We start from the raw sequence: 22,131 nt of genomic DNA on the forward strand, positions 1-22,131 counted from the left end.
CAGTCTTAATCCCCATTTTACAGATGAGGCCCAGAGAAGTTAAGTGACTTGCCCAAAGTCACACAGCTGACAAGTGGCAGAGCCGGGATTAGAACCCACACCCTCTGACTCCCCAGCCCGTGCTCTTGCCACTGAGCCACGCTGCTTCTCCTTATTAATCCATGAAGTCGCTCTGAATCGGAAACGACTCGACCGCATTTAAAGAAGAAACGTAGGTATGCTTAGAGCAGTGCTTGGCACATGATAAGCGCCAAACAAATACCCTAAAAAATATAGGAGCGGAGCTGAATACAGAAAGAATATTTTGGCGGTAACCTGTTATCATAAATGCTGTTTTTATTACCTGGAAAACTTAGCGCAACAAGTCAGGGCTGCTTTGCATTCCCTTTTACTATTGTTTCCATTTCCAGTTGAAGAAACCAGAGGGACTGCTTAATTAATTCCGCCCAAATCACCGCAGAGCAAAACTGCAAATGGGTGTGCTGTTGAAAGAAACAAAATACTCTCGCAGAACTCTGAAGGAGGTGTGAAGGTTTTGCAACCTCTATAAAATAAATCAATCACTCAGTGATATTTACTGAGCACTCTGTTCAGTATGCGGTACTAAACGTTGGGGAGAGAAGAACCCAGTCGAGTTGGTGGAGATGATCCCCGGTCCCAGGGAATTTATAATCTAGTTGGGGAGACCGGCATTAAAATCAATTCCAGGTGGGGGAAGCAACGAAGGATAAGGATCTGTGCGTAAGAGCTGTGGGAGTGGGAGAAGGGGAGATGGATGATAATAGTTGGTCATCCATTAGAGCCTGAAGACAGCCTGATGCCGCTTACAATCCATCATCTTTGGCAGCAACGTAGCCTCTTTTTTTTTTTTTATCTGTTTAGTTCTTCACGGTGCCCAGTGCTTACTATGTGCCAGGCACCGTGCTGAGCACTGGGGTGGCTACAGGATAATCCGGTTGGACCCAGTCCGGGTTCCAGATGGGGCTCGTCTTCATAGTCGTGGCTCAGTGGAGAGAGCCCGGGCTTGGGAGTCGGAGGCCGTGGGTCCGACTCCCGGCTCGGCCCCTTGTCGGCTGTGTGACGGTGGGCGGGTCACTTCACTTCTCTGTGCCTCAGTGACCTCATCTGTAAAATGGGGATTAACCGTGAGCCTCACGTGGGACGACCCGATGACCCCGTATCTCCCCCAGCGCTTAGAGCAGTGCTCGGCACACAAGCGCTTAACGAATACCAACGTCATCATAATCCCCGTTTCACAGATGAGCTCCCTGAGGCACAGGGATGGTAGGTGACTTGCCCAAGGTCACACAGCAGACAGATGGCAGAGCCAGGATTAGAACCCAGGTCTTTCTGACTCCCTGGCCTGGGCTCTGACCACTAAGCCGTGCTGCTGCTCTAAGCTTGTGTAAACACATCTTTCCTGGGCAGAGTCTGATCTGAGATGCGGGCAAGGCGTTAGTTTCCACCCCTCTTGTCTGGTGACCACTTGGCCAGTAGCGGCAGGTTCATTCTTTCATTCGATCGTACTTCGATCGAAGCGGCGTGGCTCAGTGGAAAGAGCACGGGCTTTGGAGTCAGAGTTCATGAGTTCGAATCCCTGCTCTGCCCCTTGTCAGCTGTGTGACTGTGGGCAAGTCGCTTCACTTCCTCTGTGCCTCAGTTCCCTCATCTGCAAAATGGGGATGAAGACCGTGAGCCTGATTCCCCTGTGTCTACCGCAGCGCTTAGAACAGTGCTCTGCACATAGTAAGCGCTTAACAAATACCAACATTATTGTTGTTATTACTTTTTGAGCAATTACTGTATACAAAGCCCTGAACTAAACACTCGGGACAGTACAGTGTAACAATAAACAGACACGTCCCCTGTAAGATCAGAGACAATGAGTTTACAGTCTCGAGGGGAAGACAGACATTAATATAAATCGATAAAATTACGGAGGTATCCAAAACTGCTGTGGGGCCGGGCGGGGGGATGAATAATGGGAGCACGTCAGGGCGACGCACAAGGGAGTGGGACAAAAGGAAAGGAGGGCTTAGGGGAGGTGTCAGCGTAATTCCAGAGGCAAATGCAGGAAAGGCTAGAACAAAGTTAATCTTCTTGTCCATCGTTCCCGAGGGTGAGCTGAACCTTGAATGAGAAATTAGGAGTGCATAGTATTTAACACTAGTCATATCCCTCCAAGTTCCTTACGGTCTCTTTTCTCCTTCGTCTTTTTAAAGGGTATCGAAGCCTTAAAAAAGCTGTTTTTCATCCTCCACCCTTGACCCCGCTGCCTCACCCCTCATCCCTTCATCCTTGACCAGTTCCCGACCCCATCGCCGCTCCCGCTCGCCATTTCGGAAACCAGGTTCTCCCTAGACTAGAGTAGGAGAAGCAGCGTGGCGTAGTGGCTAGAGCCCGGGCCTGGGAGTCAGGAGGTCGTGGGTTCTAATCCCAGCTCCACCACCTGTCTGCTGTGTGACCTTGAGCAAGTCAAGCAGCGTGGCTAAGTGGGAAGAGCCCGGGCTCGGGAGTCAGAGGTCATGGGTTCGAATCCCGACTCCGCCCCTCGTCAGCCGGGTGACTGTGGGCAAGTCACTTCACTTCTCTGTGCCTCAGTTCCCTCATCTGTAAAATGGGGATGAAGACCGTGAGCCTCACGTGGGACAACCTCATTCCCCTGTATCTCCCCCAGCGCTTAGAATAGTGCTCTGCACCTAGTAAAGCGCTTAACAAATACCAACATTATTATTATTCTCTGGGCCTCGGTTCCCTCACCTGTAAAATGGGGATTGAGACTGTGACCCCCACACGGGACAGGCACTGTGCCCAACCCAATTTGCTTGTATCGACCCTAGTGCTTAGTAGAGTTTGCACATATTAAGTGCTTAACAAATGCCGTAATTATTATTATCAGATGACACTGTCTCCTCTGCCATTCTCTCCCGAGGGGGAACCTCATCTTCTCCCACTCTCCAAGAGTCAGTGGGAAAGCGGGAGGAAGTGGCCCCCTTCCTTCCCCCATTACGGCCTCGGTACAATCCTACCCCCCACATCCCTCTCTTTCCCTTCCTTTGAAGCCCACACCATCCGCCTGTACCACCCACTCCAGTTATTCATTGCTTTATTCTCCCTCCCCACCCCCCTAGGCCCCACCTCTGAATTTCTGAACCATTTGGACGTCTCTCTCACTTTCCTTGTCTCTCGCTCCATCCCTCCACCGATCCTCAGGGATCCCGTCAGTGTTCCCGACAACTTTTCCATGCCCACTTCCTCTCACTCCTCAACTCGACACACCTCCGGCTTCATCCCACCTCGCCCTCTCTGCCACTGGGCCACACACTCGATCTCACATCTCTCCTCGCTGTAAAATCGGTGACCTCACAAGCTCGGGATTCCCACTCGCTGACCGCCGCTTCCGCTCCCGGTGAGGTTTAGCGTAGAGGACACGGAGACCCCGGCAAGTCGGGCACCTTTAATCCCACTCCCTCCCGGAGTCAGCACTCGCCGACCGGCCCGGGCACCGAGCGGCCCCACGACTGAGGCAGAGGATTCTCATCCGCATCCTTTCTTTTGCACCGGCCCGTCCCCGGCTGACACGGTCTTCCGGAAGATGCTCCCTCGGGGGCGAGCCCTCACTGGTCCCCGTGCTGACAGTCGGGCACCGTAGTTTCCCACTGGTGGTTGGGCGGCAAGTTGCCCTCCCTCGGTCTCCAGCGATACCCGTCCGTCGCTCTTAGTTCCTCCTCCGGCGGCCCGTTGATCTCCACCTCGTGGCTCGATCCACCGTCGTGGGGCCGCGTGGCCCGCGGGGCGGAACAAGGGTCACCCCCAGAATGCCCAGGCATTATGGAAATACGGGTCAATCCAAAGTTGTGAGAGGGCGGGAGGCGGAGGTGTCCCGCAGTGGCGTCAAGAGTCGCTGTGGGCTGCTCTCCGGGGCTGGGGGACGCCCTGCGACACCTCAGTGTTGGGGTGTGTGGGGGGGAAGGCGGTCCTGGGCCTCCGGAGCCGATCAGACAGCGGAATCGGGCCCGAGGACCGTAGGGGGCGGGGGGCACAGCGTGCGGGCACGGACACCCCTGCTGGAGACCGGGCACCAAAGCGGCGGCGGCCCCGTCCTTCGGCAGCCGCCACGGACAAGAGGAACAGGCCAGGGGACGACGGGGAGGACGGCGGCGGCTCGGAACCCCCTCTCTGCGTCGAGGGGTCCCCTCAGACCGGGGGAACGACAACGCGGTTTGAACCTCCATCCCCACACCGCGGAGCTTAACCCAGACGGTGATTTGGAAGCGGGGAGGGGAAGGAGCAGCGTGGGGAAATATCTTCCACAGCGGCGCGGGGAAGCCCAGAGCACCAGAGGCTCTCGGCCGACGGCTCATCCCCGGAGCCCCAGCCTGAGGAGAACAAGAAAAACAACCACAACCTCCTGTCCCGCCTTCTCTCCCCTACTGCCCTTTCCTGCAAATCTGTCCCGTTCCCCCACCAAGACCTCTGATCTTTTGACCCCATCCAGTTTTCGAACATCATCGTGCCCCAGCCGGTCTCCCTACGCAACCTACCTCCTCGACCCACGAATCATTCATTCATTCATTCAGTAGTATTTATTGAGCACTTACTATGTGCAGAGCACTGTACTAAGCGTTTGGAATGGACAAATCAGTAACTGATAGAGACAGTCCCTGCCCTTTGACGGGCTTACAGTCTAATCGGGGGGAGATGGACAGACGAGAACAATGGCAAGAAATAGAGTCGAGGAAATAAATAGAATCAAGATCCTTAACTCCATCCTCTCCTCCATCAATCAGTCGGTCACTTCACTTCTCCGGGTCTCAGTTACCTCATCTGTAAAATGGAGATTGAGACCGCGAGCCCCACGGGGAACAGGGACTGGGACCCAAGCTAACTTGTGTCTATCCCAGCGCTTAGTAAAGTACCTGGCACATAGTAAGCCCTTAACAGAATGAAAAAAAATTTATGCCTCCTAGACCTCGTTATTACATTATAAACTCTCTAAGACCAGGAACTGTCTCTCTCAGTATCCTATCGTGTACTTCTAAGTACTTTATACAGTGCTCCAGCCTCACCGGGCACTTAAAAAATAAGATTGTACGAATAAATGTTATCCTTTTATATGTGTAAAATGTCCGTTTATGTTTCCTTTCCGAGGTGGATGATATCGAAGGAGCTGTGGCAGATCTGAAGGAAAAAAAGATCCGTACGTTGAGCGAAGAGGCTAAAATCGGAGCTCATGGAAAACCAGTGATTTTTCTCCACCCTAAAGACTGCGGTGGGGTTCTTGTGGAACTTGAGCAAGCGTGAAAAATGGTTGCGAAGCCAAAGTAAATTTAGTAGTCTCACTGAATGGTAGCAGAATTATAAAATGACTTTCAGACATTGATAAAAGTCTCTTAAAAGTGTTCTTCTGGAAGTGCTCCACTTGCATTCTCTAGGTCAAAAGGAGATTAAGAGAAAAACCATGTTATTCGGTTTGCACTGATCTCTCATCTTTGGTAAATCATCGGGCACCCAAATCTTTGGGCTTGCAAACAATCTGTACCACAATAAACTATTTTTCCTTAAATTGGGGATTCTAATTCTTGGATTATATGTCTTAATAAGGTCGGGGAGAAGCGTGTGGAGAGCCGGGCACCCGGACAGTAGGAAGCTGGTAGCGGCGGCGGCGATGGCATTTATAGGGCGCTTACTCTGTGTGGAGCACTGCACTATGCGCTTCAGAGAGTCCGGTACAACAGTTGGCAGATACATCCCCTGCCCACGGTGAGCAGCGGGGGGCATGGAAAACGGGTTGGTTTCAGCCAAACTGTTTTAGAAGCAGGCTGTCGTCGTGCGAACGTGAGAAAACTATTTTCAGACTAAACTGTTTGGGTCCAAACTGCTAAAGAAAGCCTTTTCATGCTGCTTGGAGGCAACCTCTCATAGAGTTAAACTGTTTTGGATCAATGAAGATAGGTGAGATTCGATCAGTGATTTTGTCGGTAAGTGAGGCCGCCAATAATAACCGTGGTTTTCGTTAAGTGCTTACTGTGTGCCAGGCACTGTACTAAGCACTAGGGTAGATGCAAAATAATGGGGTTGGACACGGTCTACTGTCCCACATGGGGTACCCGGTCTTAACCCCCTCTTTACAGATGAGGTAACTGAGGCACGGAGAAGGGCCCGGGAGTTAGAACGACCTGGGTTCTAATCACGGCTCTGCTACGTGTCTTCTGTGTGACCTCGGGCAAGTCACAACTTCTCTGGGCCTCAGTTACCGCATCTGTGAAATGGAGATTAAGAGTGTGAGCCCCATGTGGGACGGGGACTGTGTCCAACCTGATTTGTAGCTGCTCGTGTCTACCCCAGTGCTTACAACTGAGAGGAAGTGCTTAACAAGTACCATTATTATTATTATTATTATTGTGTGAAGTGATTTGCCCAAAGGCTCACACAGCAGACCTGTGGTGCGGCTAGGATTAGAACCCAGGTCCCTCTGAGCCCCAGGCCCTTGCTCTACCCATTAAGTCCACACCGTTTCCCCCGAAGACTAGCTATTCTTCCAAAACCCCATCTCCCCATCCCTGTGGGCTAGTTTGAATTCACACTCCTCCAATCACTTTTAAATGAGTGTATTTTAAGTCAGAGTTCAGTTTGGAAAAGCCAAATCATTTCTTCTACGATATGAATCCAAATAGTAGAACGACAGTTTATCTGAGATAGCAGCAGCGCTTGCAATCAGTGGCGATCCTTTCCCCTCTTTCAAAAGCGAGAGGATCGATTCCTCTCCCCACCTGTCTCCTACATGAACCCCAATCTGAGAAACGGTTTAAGAGAAACGTTGACTTGGGTGAAAACGACGTGACGTAGATATTCTCTAAAGAGAAAAGTCAATGCGAGAACGCTTCATTTTCTGGTTTCATACTATAAAAACTCTCCTAACTACATTTTGATTGGTTTCTGCAATGACGTGACAAGTGATCTAATTTATGAGGCCTTAGTTTCCTTATCTGAAAAATGGGGATTAAGACTGTGAGCCATATGTGGAACTGGGACTGTGTCCAACTTGATTATCTTGTATCCACCCCAGCACTTAGTCAGCTGTGTGACTGTGGGCAAGTCACTTAACTTCTTGGTGCCTCAGTTACCTCATCTGTAAAATGGGGATTAACTGTGAGCCTCACGTAGGACAACCTGATTACCCTGTATCTACCCCAGCGCTTAGAACAGTGCTCGGCACATAGTAAGCGCTTAACAAATACCAACATTATTATTATTATTACTTAGTACAATGCCTGGTGTGTAATAAGCGCTTAATAAACACCATAAAAAATGATGCCTGAGAAATAATAAGAAATATACAATAAGAAATGGTATAGCTATCCAAAAATCGCTAAGCAACCCTCGTCTACTGTGCCAGTTACCGCCAAGAAAACTGTTCGGTACTGAGGCCTTGATTTTCATATTACTGTATTTTAAGATTTTTAAGAAGAGCCTGGGCTTTGTGTAAATTTACTTTCAAATCACTTCCAATCCCCTCATTTATGTTCTTGCTGGGGTGTGGGGTACAACAGTTGAGTAAGCGCTCAGCCACTGGAGCTATTAGATGGTACCCGTAGCCGTAGGTTCTAATCCCGGCTCTGCCACTTGTCCGCCGTGTGACTTTGGGCAAGTCACTTAACAATAATGATAATAATGATGGTATTTGTTAAGCGCTCACTATGTGTCAAGCACTGGGGGAGATACAAGCTAATCAGATTGGACACAGTCCAGGTCCCATATGGGGCTCGCAGCATTAATCCCATCTTAGAGATGAAGTGACTGAGGCATGGAGCAGATAGGTCACCTGCCCAAGGTCACACAACGGACAAGTGGTGGAACCGGGATTAGAACCCAGGTCCTTCTGACTCCCAGGCCATGCTGCTTCTCTGTGCCTCAGTTTATCCATCATTTTCAAGGTGGGGGGCGGGAGGGGCAACCATTATCCTTCCAGCATTCTGTTGTTACTGGTCAAAACAGCACTACAGCCGAACCATGGGTCTGATCAGTAGAGCATTGTTTATGTTCTATTTGATGAAGCCCTTTATATTTTTTTCCCCATACAGAAAGGATTTGTCAGGTCACCGACTGACCCCATCGAATTTCCATCTTTGGCTTTAACCTCTCTATTTTGGGCTCACTTTCCTGCCTGTTCCTTCCCTTCATTCTAAGAATCTTGGGAATGTTGAAAAAGACACATCGGTGAAGCATTTTGAGTCCCACGGAGAAGGAAAATCAAGATGCTATTTATTTTTCTGGCAATAATACTTGTTTCCAACTGGGAGCGCTTCAGAATTTTTGAGGTCGTCCCCTCAGCAATTCTCCAGACTCACCTTAGCCCCCATAACCACCTCTTCCCCATTGGATTTGAGTGGGGATGAGTGTCTTCGTCTCCTCTTTCCTACAACTGTCCCTCTTCCTACTTCTTTTTCTCCATCTCAAGGTCACATCTGGAGAGTTTCCAGGACTCTACCAGTCTTGATTATGGGAAGGAGAGTCAAACAGAGGCCTACCCATTCCATTCCTAGCTTGGGCAATGGCTAGCGAGTGGAAGGCCATCTGCTACAATCAAAACTCACTAGGGCTAAAGAGCAGCGGCACGGGAGAGAGTCGAGGGCGGAGACTCAAGTCGACCGCGTGAAAGGAGACACTGGTAAACCACGTCTATATTTTTACTCTTTGGATCCACTACCAGAACGATCGCAGATGGAGGTGGGGCATTCCGGGAGAGGTGTGTCGCTGCGGGTTGGACACGACAGCGTAAGACGACGACAGATAATGTCCTTAAGTGCTGTGGGGCCGGGGCGGGGGAGGAAAGAGCAAAAGGAGCAAGTCAGGGTGATGCAGACGGGAGTGGGAGATGAGGAAAAGTGGGGCTTAGGCTCGGAAGGTCTCTCGGAGGATATGGGCCCTCTCGGAGGATATGGGCCTTCGAGGGCTTTGAAACGGAGGAGTTTGTCTGTGGAGGGAGGAGGGAGGGCGGTCCAGGCCAGAGGCAGGATGTGGGCCGGGGTCGGCAGCGAGACAGGTGAGATGGAGGCCCAGTGAGAAGATGAGCACCGGAGGAGCGGACTGTGTGGGCTGGGCTGTAGAAGGAGAAAAACGAGGTGAGGTAGGAGGGGGCGAGGTGATGGACTGCTTTAAAGCCAATGGTCAGGAGTTTTTGTTTGAGACGGAGGTGGACGGACAACCACCGGGTTGTATGTCTCATAGGGGTGGCTATAGCCTGAGCTATGCCCGTATATTCGATTAAACATTCAATTATTTATCCTTATTTATCCCCATTACATTACCACCAATTTTACCCTTCTTCTGCCTTGGTCCCGCTATCTGTGGATAATTTTTATGTCTCACCCATTAAGATCGAAAGCTTGCGGGCGGGATTGTGTTGTACTCTCCCAAGCACTTAGTGGAATGTTCTACTCTCGTTAGACGCTCAAGAAAAACTATCGATTGGCTAATTAATGATGGCTCCGTCGACAGTAACTTTCACCCGGGAGTTAGATCGAAAAGGCTAGTGTGGGGCCACTGGGCCTGACGTAAGACGCAGCGAGGCTTAATGGAAAAAGTCCCGGGTCCTTCTTCCAGCTCGCCCATTCGCCTGCCGCGTGACCTTGGACAAGTCGCCTACCTTCTCTAGGCCTCGATTTTCTCATCTGTAAGATGGGGCTTCAGTCCTTGTTTTTCCTCCTACTTTATTCACTCGATCGTATTTATTGAGGCTTACTGTGTGCAGAGCACTATACTAAACGCTTGGAAAGTACGATTCGGCAACAAAAGAGAGACGATCCCTAATAATAATAATAATAATGTTGGTGTTTGTTAAGCGCTTACTATGTGCAGAGCACTGTTCCAAGCGCTGGGTAGATACAGGGTAATCAGGTTGTCCCACGTGGGGCTCACAGTCTTCATCCCCATTTTACAGATGAGGTAACTGAGGCCCAGAGAGTGAAGTGACTCGCCCACAGTCACACAGCTGACAAGTGGCAGAGCCGGGATTCCAACTCGTGACCTCCGACTCCCAAGCCCGGGCTCTTTCCACTGAGCTTCCCCAACCTACCCAACAACAGGCTCACGGTCTAGAAGGGGAGAGACAGACGACGAAACAAATAGACAGGCATCAATAGCGTCAATATAAAGAAATAGAATTACAGATACATACACATCGTTAATAAAGTAATAAAATAATAAATACGTGCATATATAGGCAAGTGCTCTGGGGCGGGGAGAGGGGTAGAGCAGAGGGAGGGATTCGGGATGATAGGGAAGGGAGGAGGAGGAGAGGAAAAGGGGGGGGCTCAGTCTGGGAAGGCCTCCTGGAGGAGGTGAGCTCTCAGTAGGGCTTCGAAGGAGGGGGACTTTAGAGGAGTATTTTAGACTGCGAACCCCATGTGGGACAGGGACCGTGTCCAACCTGATTAAGTTCTACCTACCCCAGTGCTTACTTACAGTTCTTGGCATATAGCAAGCACTTACATACCATTATTATTACAAACCAAGACGATCCCTTGCCGGGCAGACCTGTCACCGTTCTGGTTGTGTTTTCGCTTTGGACTGGCGGAGGATCCTCAAAAAGCTTTTGCTCAGAAAGCTATTCCTTTCTTGTTTACACTGCACCGAGCCGATCCGTTCACCAAAGGCAGTGTGGCTTCGTGGAAAGAGCGCGGGCCTGGGAGTCCCAGGACCTGGGTTCTAAACCCGGCCCCGCCGCTTGTCTGCTGGGTGACCTCGGGCGAATCACGACACTTCTCTGTGCCTCAGCGCCCTCATCTGCAAAACGAGACTCAAGTTTACGGAAGGAGCTAAACCACTTCCGGATTTTTACCGAGAAAACTCAATGGATCCGCTCCCGGATCCTCCCCGCTCTCCCTGCTTGTTCTCCCTGCTACTTAAGACTGCGAACCCCATGGGGGACCTGATTATCTCTTTCCTACTCCAGTGCTTAGCGGAGTATTTGTCACAGAGTAAGGGGAGTCAAGCAGAGGCATATCCATTCCATACCTAGCTTGGGCAGTGGCTAGCGAGTGAAAAACCATCTGCCACAAGTCAAAACTCCCCTGTGCTGGGCGGCAGCGGCACGGGAGGGAGTCGAGGGCGGAGACTCAAGTTTACGGAAGGAGCTAAACCACTCCCGGATTTTTACCGAGGAAACCCAATGGATCCACTACCGGAACGATGGCGGATGGAGGTGGGGGTTTCTGGGAGAGATGCGCCCGTGGCGTCGCTATGGGTCGGCCACGACTTGACAGCATAAGACAACAACGAGTGCCTGACAGTTATTATTATCATTATCTGTCCGCTATGGTTGTCTCCCAGCTTTTTTTAATGATATCTGTTAGGCCCTTTACTGTGTGCCAGGCACCGTACTAAGTGCTGGGGTAGATATCAGCTAATCAGGTTGGACAGAATCCGTGTCCTACATGGGGGTCACAGTCTCAATCCCCATCTTACAGATGAGGGAACCGAGGCACAGAGAAGTGAAGTGACTTGCCCAACGTCTCGCAAAAGTGGCAGAGCCAGGGTTAGAACCCAGGTCCTTCTGACTTTCAGCCCTGTGCTCTTTCCACGGAGCCACGCCGCTTCCTCGCCTTTCAGGGGCGAGGCCACGATTGGCGGAGGCTGCGCTTTTCTACAGCCTCCAAAGATTTCCTGTCGTTGCAGTCACCCTTTTTTGGCTCCCTACCCAGACCCTGTTGGCTGTTGTCATCCAGTCTCCTCACATTTCCCAACCAGCGGCGTTATATTTAGAAAAGCAAAGGTTCAATGCTAGAAGACTAAATCGGTTCCAGGATCTAATCATTATGATATTTGTTCAGCCCTTGCCGGATGCCAAGCGCTATGTTAAAAGTTGGGTAGATACAAGCGAAGCCTAGCGGAAAAGGCGGCAGAAGAGCTGGGTCTGATCCCGGCTCTGCCTCTTGTCTGTTGTATGACCTTGGGCGAGTCATTTAACTTAGCTGTGCCTCGGCTTCCTCACCTGTACAGTGGGGGTTAAATACCCGTTCCCCCTCCCCCTTAGGCTGTGGGACGGGGACTGTGTCCCACTTGATTAATCTTGAATCCACCCCAGTGCTCAGTAGAGCGCCTGCCAAAATAGTAAGCACACAAATACCGCAATTATTGTTGAAGGTAATCAGGACAGGCACAGTCCCTATGGGGCTCAAAACTTCAGAAAATGAAACTTCTGTGATGATCGAGCTGCTCGAGAGGCTCATTCGTTCATTCAGTAGTATAGTATGTGCACAGCACCGTACTAAGCGCTTGGAATGGACAGATCGGTAACAGATCGAGACAGTCCCTGCCCTTTGACGGGCTTACGGTCTAATCGGGGGAGTCGGACGGACAAGAACGATAGCAATCAATAGAAATAAATAGAATCAAGGGGGTGATTAGATGATTAGATGATGAGAGGTTAGAAATGATGTCTGCGAAAGGCTCACGCTCGCAACCCTTTGGAATATTGTAAACCTTAATCCGAAACCCGCTCCTAAATTTCTGCCACTCGTCGTCCGACTGCCTCCCAGAAGGTTTCTTGATTCAATTTTCTGCTTCCTTGTCTGATGTCGCATCGCCGGACGGTGCCCGGGTAGCTAACGGAATTGTGCCACGTAAGCTCCCGATAAAAATCTTTGACTCTTTGTAGGCTTTCCACAGTGCAGAAGGAGGTATTACCTATTTTCTTCAGACAATAGGTAGGGAATATATCTACCAACTCTCCTATATCGTACTCCCCTAAGCACTTAGTACAGTGCCCTGCGCACACCGAGTGCTCAATAAATACGACCGATAGATGGTTGACCATCTGTAGCAGCTGAAAGTAGATCTCAGACTGATTCTACAAAGTAGACCATTATCCGTGTGGTGCATTCAGTCAGTCGCACTTATTGAGTGCTTCCTGTGTGCGGAGCACTGTACTAAGCGCTTGGGAGAGTACAATATAACAATACAACAGAAACGTTCCCCGCCCATAACAAGCTTGCGGTCTAGAGGGGGAGACAGACTTTAATAGAAATAAATAAATTACCGATAAGTGCCTGAGTGCCGTGAGGTTGGGACGGGAGATGAAGAAAGGGAGCAAGTTGGGGTGATGCCAAAGGGAGTAGGGAAAGAGGAAAGGAAGGCTTAGTCAGGGAAGGCCTCCTGGAGGAGATGGGCTTTCAAAAAGGCTTCGGAGGGAGGGAGAGTAAAAGTCTGTCGGATATGAGGAGGGAGTATATGCCTCCAGTGCATTGACATCTGTGGGTGACAACTCTTGAATGACCGTCTTTTTCTTTCTGAAGCAGCGTGGCTCGGTGGAAAGAGCACGGGCTTTGGAGTCAGAGGTCATGGGTTCAAATCCCGGCTCGGCCACTTGTCAGCTGTGTGACTTTGGGCAAGTCACTTAACTTCTCGGTGCCTCAGTTACCTCATCTGTAAAATGGGGATTAAGACCGTGAGCCCCACGTGGGACAACCTGATTCCCTTGTGTCTACCCCAGCGCTTAGAACAGTGCTCGGCACATAGTAAGTGCTTAACAAATACCAACATTATTATTCTGTAAAAGCCTGAGGTGTTCTAAGAACGGAAACCCTCTCAGTCAGGCCCCCGTGGAGAAGCGGCACGGCCTAGCGGCAAGAGCGTTGCCTTGGGAGTCAGAGGACGGGAGTTCTAATCCCAGCTCTGCCACTTTCATGCATTCAATTGTATTTTTTGAGCTTTTACTATGTGCAGAGCACTGTACTAAGCGCTTGGAGTGTACCATTTGGCAACAGAGACAAATCCCTGCCCAGCAACGGGCTCTCAGTCTAAATGGAAGAGACAGACAACAAAACAGAACAAGCGGTCAGGCGTCAATATCATCAAGATAAATAGAATCATGGATGTATACACATCATTAATAAAAGAGAGCACTAAATAATATATACAAATATGCACAAGTGCTGTGGGGAGGGGAAGGGGGAAGAGCGGAGGGAGGGAGGAGGGGGAATGGGGAGGAGCGGTGGAGGGAAAGGGAGGGCTCAGGCTGGGAAGGCCTCCTGGAGGAGGTGAGCTTTGAAGAGGGAAAGAGAGTTAGGTTTGCGGATGTGAGGAGGGAGGGCGTTCCAGGACAGCGGTAGGACGTGGGCCGGGGGTCGACGGCGGGACGGGCGAGAACGAGGAACCGTGAGGAGGTGAGCGGCGGAGGAGCGGAGCGTGCGGGGTGGGCGGTAGAAAGAGAGAAGGGAGGAGAGGTAGGAGGGGGCAAGGGGATGGAGAGCTCTGAAGCCAAGAGTGAGGAGTTTTTGTTTCATGTGAAGGTTGATAGGCTGGAGGTTTCTGAGGGGGGTATTGACACGACACATCCTCCGGGTGACTTTGGGCAAGTCACTTCTCTGGACTTCAGTTACCTCATCTTGTAAAATGGACATTAAGACCGTGAACCCCATATGGGACAGGGACTGCGTCCAACCCGATTAGCTTGCATCTACCTAGCACTTAGAACCGTGTTGGGCACATAGCAAGCACTTAACCAATCCCACAATTATTATCCTGTGGATGCTCCTCTAGTAGGTGAAGGAAGAAACCTCTCAGCCACCCTGTTTCCCTGGGGGAAGAGGAGAGGCGACAGAATGGGAGGCGGTTTGGGAAAGACTCCGAGGCCTGAAGACGGCAACTAGAAGGAGAGGAACCGGATTTTTGGCCGGCCTAGCAACCGTATCCAAGGCCGGGCGGCTCTCTCTCTTTTTCCCTTCCTCTCCTTTTCTTTTTTTTTTCCTTTTCCCAGCCCTGGAGAGAGCCGTTTCCATTATACAGCTTCTGGGGTGGTGGTAAGCTTTCCCTCCATTCAGTTTCCCGGGTTAATTAGTAGTCTCAGTGTGTGGCTCTGAAGCAGTCACACAAAAGAGCCGTTGCGGCCGTACCCTCTTATTCCTCTGCGAGGGGGTTGGGGTGGGCAAACCAGCCGGGCATTTCCCAAGACAGGTAAGCCGGAGAGAGGGGAATCAAGCTGAGCTTGTCAAGCAAGTCCCAGGTCTTGCATCTGCCCCTAATGGGGACCCCGATAGTCACGTAGCGCTGTGGAAAGTAGACGAGAGAGGTCAGAGCCAGAAGGATGCTGACGGTAGTGGGGGATGGCTAGGGAGATCCCCTTTCTCTCCCTAGCTCCTTGAGGATGGGTGATGTTTCCAGACCTCCTTCCTAGTCCGTCCCTTCTCCGGCTAAGGCACGCAGCGAACTCCTGGCAGTGCCCGGGGAACCGGGTGAAGGGGATTTGGGGGGGGAGAGGATTGGTGGGGAGGGGAGTAAGCGGAGGGAAGGGTGTGGGATCCTGCTTTATTTCCCTTGTAGAGGGATGCGCTTGCTCCATCAGGCCATCCGTCGTCGGGGAAAGGTAGCGGGAGTGTCGTTTATGGCTCTGCTTGCTGCATGCGTGCAGGGGATGGAGTCAGAAGGTGTTCTTGACTGGTACTGAACGCTTTTTGTTTTTCCTCTTCGCCGCTATTGTGGTGACACGACGTTGGTGGGAGGGGAGGGAGGGAGGTGGAAGGGGGGGAGCGGAAACCAGCCCCGCTGCTTTTTCATTTCCCTCATTTCAGAATAACTAGGGAACAGGAAATGTCCGTATCCCAGAAAGGTGCCGCTTCTGGGCTCGGCCCTTTCTTTGGAGTCTTGCATTCTGGTACGTCTCTTTGTTTTTATTTTCCCCCTCTCCCTTGTGTGTCTGTGCCTAAGGGGTGTGTTGGTCTATTTCTCCAAGTATATTTCCTTCTCTCTAGTGTGCGTGTGTGCAAAACCGTATTTAGTCACCTCTGCTGGAGAGTTGGGAGTTCATTTTCTTTAATGCACTTGAAAACCGTATACGGGTCCCTGTGTAACCAGCACCTCTCTGAGTTTGTATTTGTTTCGAATTATCATGCCTCCAGTGTAGCAACTGAATCAGAGCTTTTGATCTCTCTTTTCCCTCTTTCCCTTTCATAATGAGGTCTAGAGGGAAAAGCTCCTCAATTAAAAATTCTACACCGCGCTTTTCTTCGGGTAAACGGCGCGGCAAACTCGGATATACACGTTTGGCGTTTTTCTGAGGTCGGTTTTATCGCGACTGAATGAAGGGGATTTTGATTTTTGCCACAGGGGAAAGAGGTGCTGCATACCCAGTGCTGAACGTTCAGTAGGGAAGAATTGGCAGAATCTGCCTTAACAGCTGACAGGTTATGCTTTCTGATTTATGAAGTTGGCTCTCTCAGTATCCTTCTGGTTGTGGTTACATCCTGGCAAGGGCATTAGAGGAGGATGAAGAAACAAAAATTCAGATTCTACAACTTTCCTAGAATTTATCACTTGGTCAAATGTCCCATTTTAACATACGATCTTTCTTAGCCCTGTCGACTCCACGTCCCTAGATATTACCAAAAAATAAATAAAAAACTTTGAAAATGCTGCTCCGTATCGTCACATTTCCTCTTTTTATATGCTTTATTTGTGAGAAGGTTTCTTTAAATTTAGTCTCTTTAATTCATGTTGAGACCGTTTAGGTCAACCTGGTTTTAGCCCTGGTGATATTCGAGTTTCAGAATAACCACTGATAAATACTTCTAAAATGTAGTTCTATGTATTTAACCAGTACTGCTAAATCAGATGCATCCAAATGGCAAAATCATTCTTCTAGCATTGTGCCCGAGATTCCTGTCTTGATTTCATACTTAAAAAAAAACCAACCTCTATCCAGAAAATAGTTTTCCTATCGCTACTGGGGTTTCAACGGAAAACCTCTTGAAATATATACTTTCTAATCAACCTTGAGGTTGGTCAAAATTATTTGTTATCCCCAGTCATTCTTTTGCCTCCTTTTCGAAAAGTCGGGAGAGGTGGCAGCTGTTTTGTTGCTTTCTGCGCCGGCATTGTCAGTAAAAGAAGAGAGGTTTGTTCTTCTTTGGGAGACTGCAGATCTGAGCTTCCCCAGCTAAGTCTTCTGGAGACTTCTTAAATTGCATTCAGAATGCACCCCGTGCTGCATCCTCTTTCCGTCGATGCTTCGGAACGTCGTTGCATCCCTATTTTGCCACCCGGTTTGCCTGAGAGCTGCAGTATGGAATAAATAGGTAAAATGAATTGAATGACCGAGGAGATATAAAGTTATAGAAAGAATCATATCCACTTCAATCTGCAGACACGTCTCAACTTTATTAGAAGAAGGAGTTTTCCAATTCCACCTGCCTTTAAGAGGAGCTTTAAACCCCTAGGTTCAGCTCAAGAAGCAGCGTGGCCTAGTAGCTAGAGCACAGGCCTGGGAGTCAGAAGGACTTGGGTTCTAATCCCGGCTCTGCCGCTTGTCTGCTTTTGACCTTGGGAAGTCACTTCGCCTCTCTGTGCCTCAGTTAACTCGTCTGTATGATGGGGATTAAGACTGCGAACCCCATGTGGACCTGGGCTGTATCCAACCTGATTGATTCAATCATATTTATTGAGCACTTACTGCATGCAGAGCACTGTACTGAGCGCTTGGAAAGTACAGTTCATGATAGCTTTGTATCTACCCCATCGCATATAGCGAGTGCTTAACAAGTAACATTTTTAAATAAATGGAAGGGAGAATCCTTGGAGAGAATTGGCCTAGTGTAAGTCTTTACTTGGTCAACAATTTGGGTTGGTTTCTTGAAGCTCCGCTGCCAAGGCAGAAAAATAAAATAATTCAGTTTTGGATTGTGAGGTCCCGTCCTCCCACTGAAGGTCTAGGTTATAATTTGTGTGCCTTTCCCCCAAAATAAGCAGGCAGCAAATACAATAAATGATAACCAGCGAGTAACATGACCTGATTTTTTTTTAATGGTATGTATTCATTTCATTCAATAGTATTCATTGAGCGCTTACTATGTGCAGAGCACTGTACTAAGCGCTTGGAATGTACAATACGGCAACCGATAGAGGCAGTCCCTGCCCAATGAAGGCTCACAGTCTTATCGGGGGAGACAGACAGCAGAGCAAAACAGAACGAAACGAAAACAAGACAACATTCTCAAGAGAAATAGAATCAAGGGGATATAGAATCAAGGGAAGAGATAGATTTAGGCACTTACTATGTGCCAGGCATTATGTGCCCGGCACGAAACCCTGGGGTAGATACAAGCTAATCAGGTTGGACACAGTCCATGTCCCACATGGGGCTCAGTCTTCATCCCCATTTTACAGATGTCCGTGTGTCTCCCCCGACTAGACCGTAAGCCCGTCAAAAGGCAGGGACCGTCTCTATCTGTTGCCGACTTGTTCATTCCAAGCACTTAGTACAGTGCTCTGCACATAGTAGGCGCTCAATAAATACTATTGAATGAATGAATGAAGATGAGGTAACGGAGGCCCAGAGAAGTGACTTGCCCAAGGTCACACAGCAGATAGGTGGCGGAGCTGGATTTAGTACCCAGGTTCCTTCTGCCCCCGGGCCCGTGTGCTATCCACTAGGTCACTCTGCTTCTCAACTGTGTACAATTCTAAAGTGAGCTAAATGGTAAATTCCTTGAGGGTAGGCTCGTATCTTCTTATTCTCTTCTTTACTCTCCTGAGTGCTCAGTACATCGCTCCGCCCCTGAACTCAATAAATACTATTGGTCAAGTAGCCCTTGGACATTTCTGTGAAGAAATAACCAGTCTCGTTGAGAGGTGGACAGAAACCTGTGTAACCGGTGGGCAGAGAATGCATCTCTCAACTCTGTCCTCTCCCAAATGCTTAGTACAGTGCTCTTCACACATTAAGTGCTCAATAAATAGCAGCATAGCCTAGTGGATAAAGCACGGGCCCGGGAATCGGAAGGTCATGAGCCCTCATCCCGGCTCCGCCACTCATCTGCTGTGTGACCTTGGACGAGTCAATTCTCTCGGCCTCAATTACCTCATCTGGAAAATGGGGATTGAGACTGTGAGCCCCATGTGGGACAGCGACTGTGTCCAACCTGATTAACCTGGACCTACCCCAGTGCTTAGAAAAGTGCTTGGCACATAGTAAGCGCTTAGCAAGTACCAGAATGATGATGATGAATGAATAAGTAGAGTTGATGGATTTTTACATATCAGCATGGGCTTTGGTTTTCCGAAGGTTTTTTTTTCCCTAAGAGGAATAGGTATTTTAAGAATTGTGTGTTTGTTTACTTCTCTCTTGATTACTTCTTAACCTTTTTTCATTTTTAAGGGGAGTTTTATTTAAGGTTTCACAGGATTAATTACTGCTGAGGGATTATGCAGTAGACTATCATAAATATCTAACTTGTCAAGTGAACTAAAAAATGTTAAGTGAAAATAAGAGTTGTAAAAAAAAAAAATCAACCCTACCTTCTGGAAGGTAGACTACGGTGCTAAACACTTTCAGTTTTTCCTAGACAAAACTGTGGAATTCAGAAGAAAAACACATTTAACGATGGTAGTGGTAGTTGGATTTGGCTTCTTTTAGAATCAGTGCAGGATGTGAACTCTATTTCTATGGGGGGAACAGAGGAAGTGAAGATTATTAAATCATTGACAGATTTTCAGCCAGATGTTTTGGCACCAGGTAGGATGTCATCCTGGAACATATTTTCCTCTTCCCTTAAACCCTCAGTTATCCAGTTATTACTAAAACTCTGGGTATGTTTAGGTAGCTGCCTCATCTTGTGGCTTTTTCCAGGAGGCCAACCGCACTTTCCAGACATTTAATTCTCATCATTGACCTGTACAGTAGGAGGACTTGTTTCCCCGCAATTTTTACAAATGGATCTAAGAGACCCAGAACCCGGAAACCCTGACCGAGCCAAAGGTAGTGGCCGAGCCCGGGCCATCTAACTCTTCGTCGGGCTTAACAAAGCCAGTATGCGGGTCCCCAAAATTATGTACTCCATAGTACGTAAGCGCTTGGAAAGTACAATTCGGCAACGAATAGAGACAATCCCTACCCGACAACGGGCTCACAGTCTAGAAGGGGGGAGGCAGACGACAAAACAAAACAATAATAATAATAATAATGTTGGTATTTGTTAAGTGCTACCTATGTGCAGAGCTCTGTTCTAACCGCTGGGGTAGGTACAGGGTCATCAGGTTGTCCCACGTGAGGCTCCCAGTCTTCATCCCCATTTTCCTGATGAGGGAACTGAGGCACAGAGAAGTGAAGTGACTCGCCCACAGTCACACAGCTGACAAGTGGCAGAGCCGGCATTCGAACCCATGACCTCCGACTCCCAACCCGGGCTCTTTCCACTGAGCAGACAGGCATCAATAACGTCAATATAAATAAATGGAATTGTAGATATGTACATATCATTAATAAAATGAAAAGAATAATAAATATATACAGATAGACACAAGTGCTGTGGGGCGGGGATTGGGGTAGAGCAGAGGGAGGGAGTCGGGGCGATGGAGGGGGAGGAGGAGCAGAGGAAAAGGGGGGCTCCGTCTGGGAAGGCCTCCTGGAGGAGGTGAGCTCTCAGTAAGGCTTTGAAGGGGGGAAGTGGCCTAGTGGATAGAGCCCAGGATTGGGAGTCAGAAGGACTTGGTTTTTAATTCTGGCTCTGACACCTGTCTGCTCTGTGACTGCGCAAGTCACTTCTCTTCTCAGTTTTCAGGTACCTCATCTGTAAAATGGGATTAAGACTTTGAGCTCCATGTGGGACAGGGACGGCGTCCAACCCGATTTGCTTGTATCCACCCCAGCGCTTAATACAGTGCCTGCTTTCCTAAGCCCCACTTTCCTCTTCTCCCACTCCCTTCTGCGGCGCCCTGACCCGTTCCCTCGGTTCATTAGCACTCCCGCAACCAGCCCCACAGCACTAAAGTACATACCTGTAATTTATTTCTATTAATCTGTCGGCTCCCCCGTCCCGGCCCCCCATACTTTAAGCTCTTCGTGGGCATGGAATGTAGTGAGAAGCAGTGTGGCGCAGTGGAAAGAGCACGGGCTTTGGAGTCAGGGCTCATGAGTTCGAATCCCAGCTCTGCCACTTGGCAGCTGGGTGACTGTGGGCAAGTCACTTCACTTCTCTGGGCCTCAGTTCCCTCATCTGTAAAATGGGGATTAAGACTGTGAGCCCCACGTGGGACAACCTGATTCCCCTGTGTTTACCCCAGTGCTTAGAACAGTGCTCTGCACATAGTAAGCGCTTAACAAATACCAACATTATTATTATTATTATTGTTTTATTGTACTCTCCGAAGAGCTTAGTACAGTGCTCTGCACACAGTAAACGGTCAATAAATGCGATTGAAAGAACGAATATAGTAAGCACTTAACAAACGCCACCAGGAGAAGCAGCGTGGCTCAGTGGAAAGAGCCTGGGCTTCGGAGTCAGAGGTCATGAGTTCGACTCCCGGCTCTGCCACTTGTCAGCTGTGTGACTGTGGGTGAGTCACTTCACTTCTCTGTGCCTCAGTTCCCTCATCTGTAAAATGGGGATTAAAAGTGTGTGAGCCCCCCGTGGGACAACCTGGTTACCCTGTATCTCCCCCAGCGCTTAGAACAGTGCTCGGCACCTAGTAAGCGCTTAACAAATACCAACGTTATTATTATTATCATCATTATTATTTCTCTGAACGTTTTGTGGCCGGGTACAGGACCAAAATGTCTACTTTCAGGGAATCGCTTTAAGCCCTAGGGGAATTGGGCTTTGCCCTGCGTCCAATCTGATCCTATCTTCTTTAATTAAAAGAAAGGGTTAGTTGTCGGAGAAGAGCAACAAAATGAAGCTGTTGAAGTTGAGTGCATTGTGGCACCATATTCTCAATGGAGGCATCTCTGTGCCTCAGTTCCCTCATCTGCGAAATGGGGGTTGAGCCTGTGAGCCCTGTGTGGAAGAGGGATCGTGTCCAACCCGATTTGTTTGTATCCGCCCTAGTGCTTAGTACAGGGCTTGGTACATAGTAAGCGCTTAACAAATACCGTACTTATTATTATTACCAGTATTTAAAAGAGGAAGTGTTCCTCTCAAAGTACCGCGGCTGACCTTTTAGGTTTGGGAGAAGCGGGTTTGTTGAGGGCAGGGAACTTATCCATCACCTCTGTTGTATTTTTCCCTTCCAAGCGCTTAGTACAGTGCTGTGCACAGAGTAAGTGCTCAAATACCATTGATTGATTAAAATTCTGATTAATTAGGGAGGCACATAACTTAATGGAAAGAGCACTGGGCTGGGAGGAAGAAGGACGGT

General features: G+C 49.2%; 2 protein-coding genes and 1 non-coding gene across 5 annotated transcripts in view; all 3 read left to right on the top strand.

Moving 5' to 3' along the window:
- MCEE (methylmalonyl-CoA epimerase) overlaps window positions 1–5,566 on the top strand; it is a 41,663-nt gene extending 36,097 nt beyond the window's left edge. Inside the window, exon 4 of one of the 2 annotated variants that reach the window (XM_039912035.1) lies at window positions 5,152–5,218. Coding sequence is in view for 1 of the 2 variants with exons in the window: in XM_029066137.1 (XP_028921970.1) it covers window positions 5,152–5,304 (153 nt within the window). In the remaining variant the exon portion in view is untranslated. Of the gene's footprint in view, window positions 1–5,151 lie in introns of both variants that reach the window. The other variant, XM_029066137.1, reaches the window with a different exon arrangement.
- A 2,884-nt stretch (window positions 5,567–8,450) lies between these two features.
- Window positions 8,451–8,588, top strand: LOC114812429. The gene has a single exon (XR_003760082.1). It is a non-coding gene; the product is annotated as a small nucleolar RNA SNORA7 (small nucleolar RNA).
- Window positions 8,589–14,861: 6,273 nt separating this feature from the next.
- The window catches only part of APBA2 (amyloid beta precursor protein binding family A member 2), a 284,562-nt gene continuing 277,292 nt past the window's right edge, over window positions 14,862–22,131 (top strand). Inside the window, exons 1-2 of one of the 2 annotated variants that reach the window (XM_029066265.2) lie at window positions 14,862–14,958; window positions 15,573–15,655. The gene's annotated coding sequence lies outside the window, so the exon portion shown is untranslated. The remainder of the gene's footprint in view (window positions 14,959–15,572; window positions 15,656–22,131) is intronic. The other variant, XM_029066267.2, reaches the window with a different exon arrangement.

This window comes from Ornithorhynchus anatinus, chromosome 5, assembly GCF_004115215.2.
Source record: "Ornithorhynchus anatinus isolate Pmale09 chromosome 5, mOrnAna1.pri.v4, whole genome shotgun sequence".
NCBI lineage: Eukaryota > Metazoa > Chordata > Mammalia > Monotremata > Ornithorhynchidae > Ornithorhynchus > Ornithorhynchus anatinus.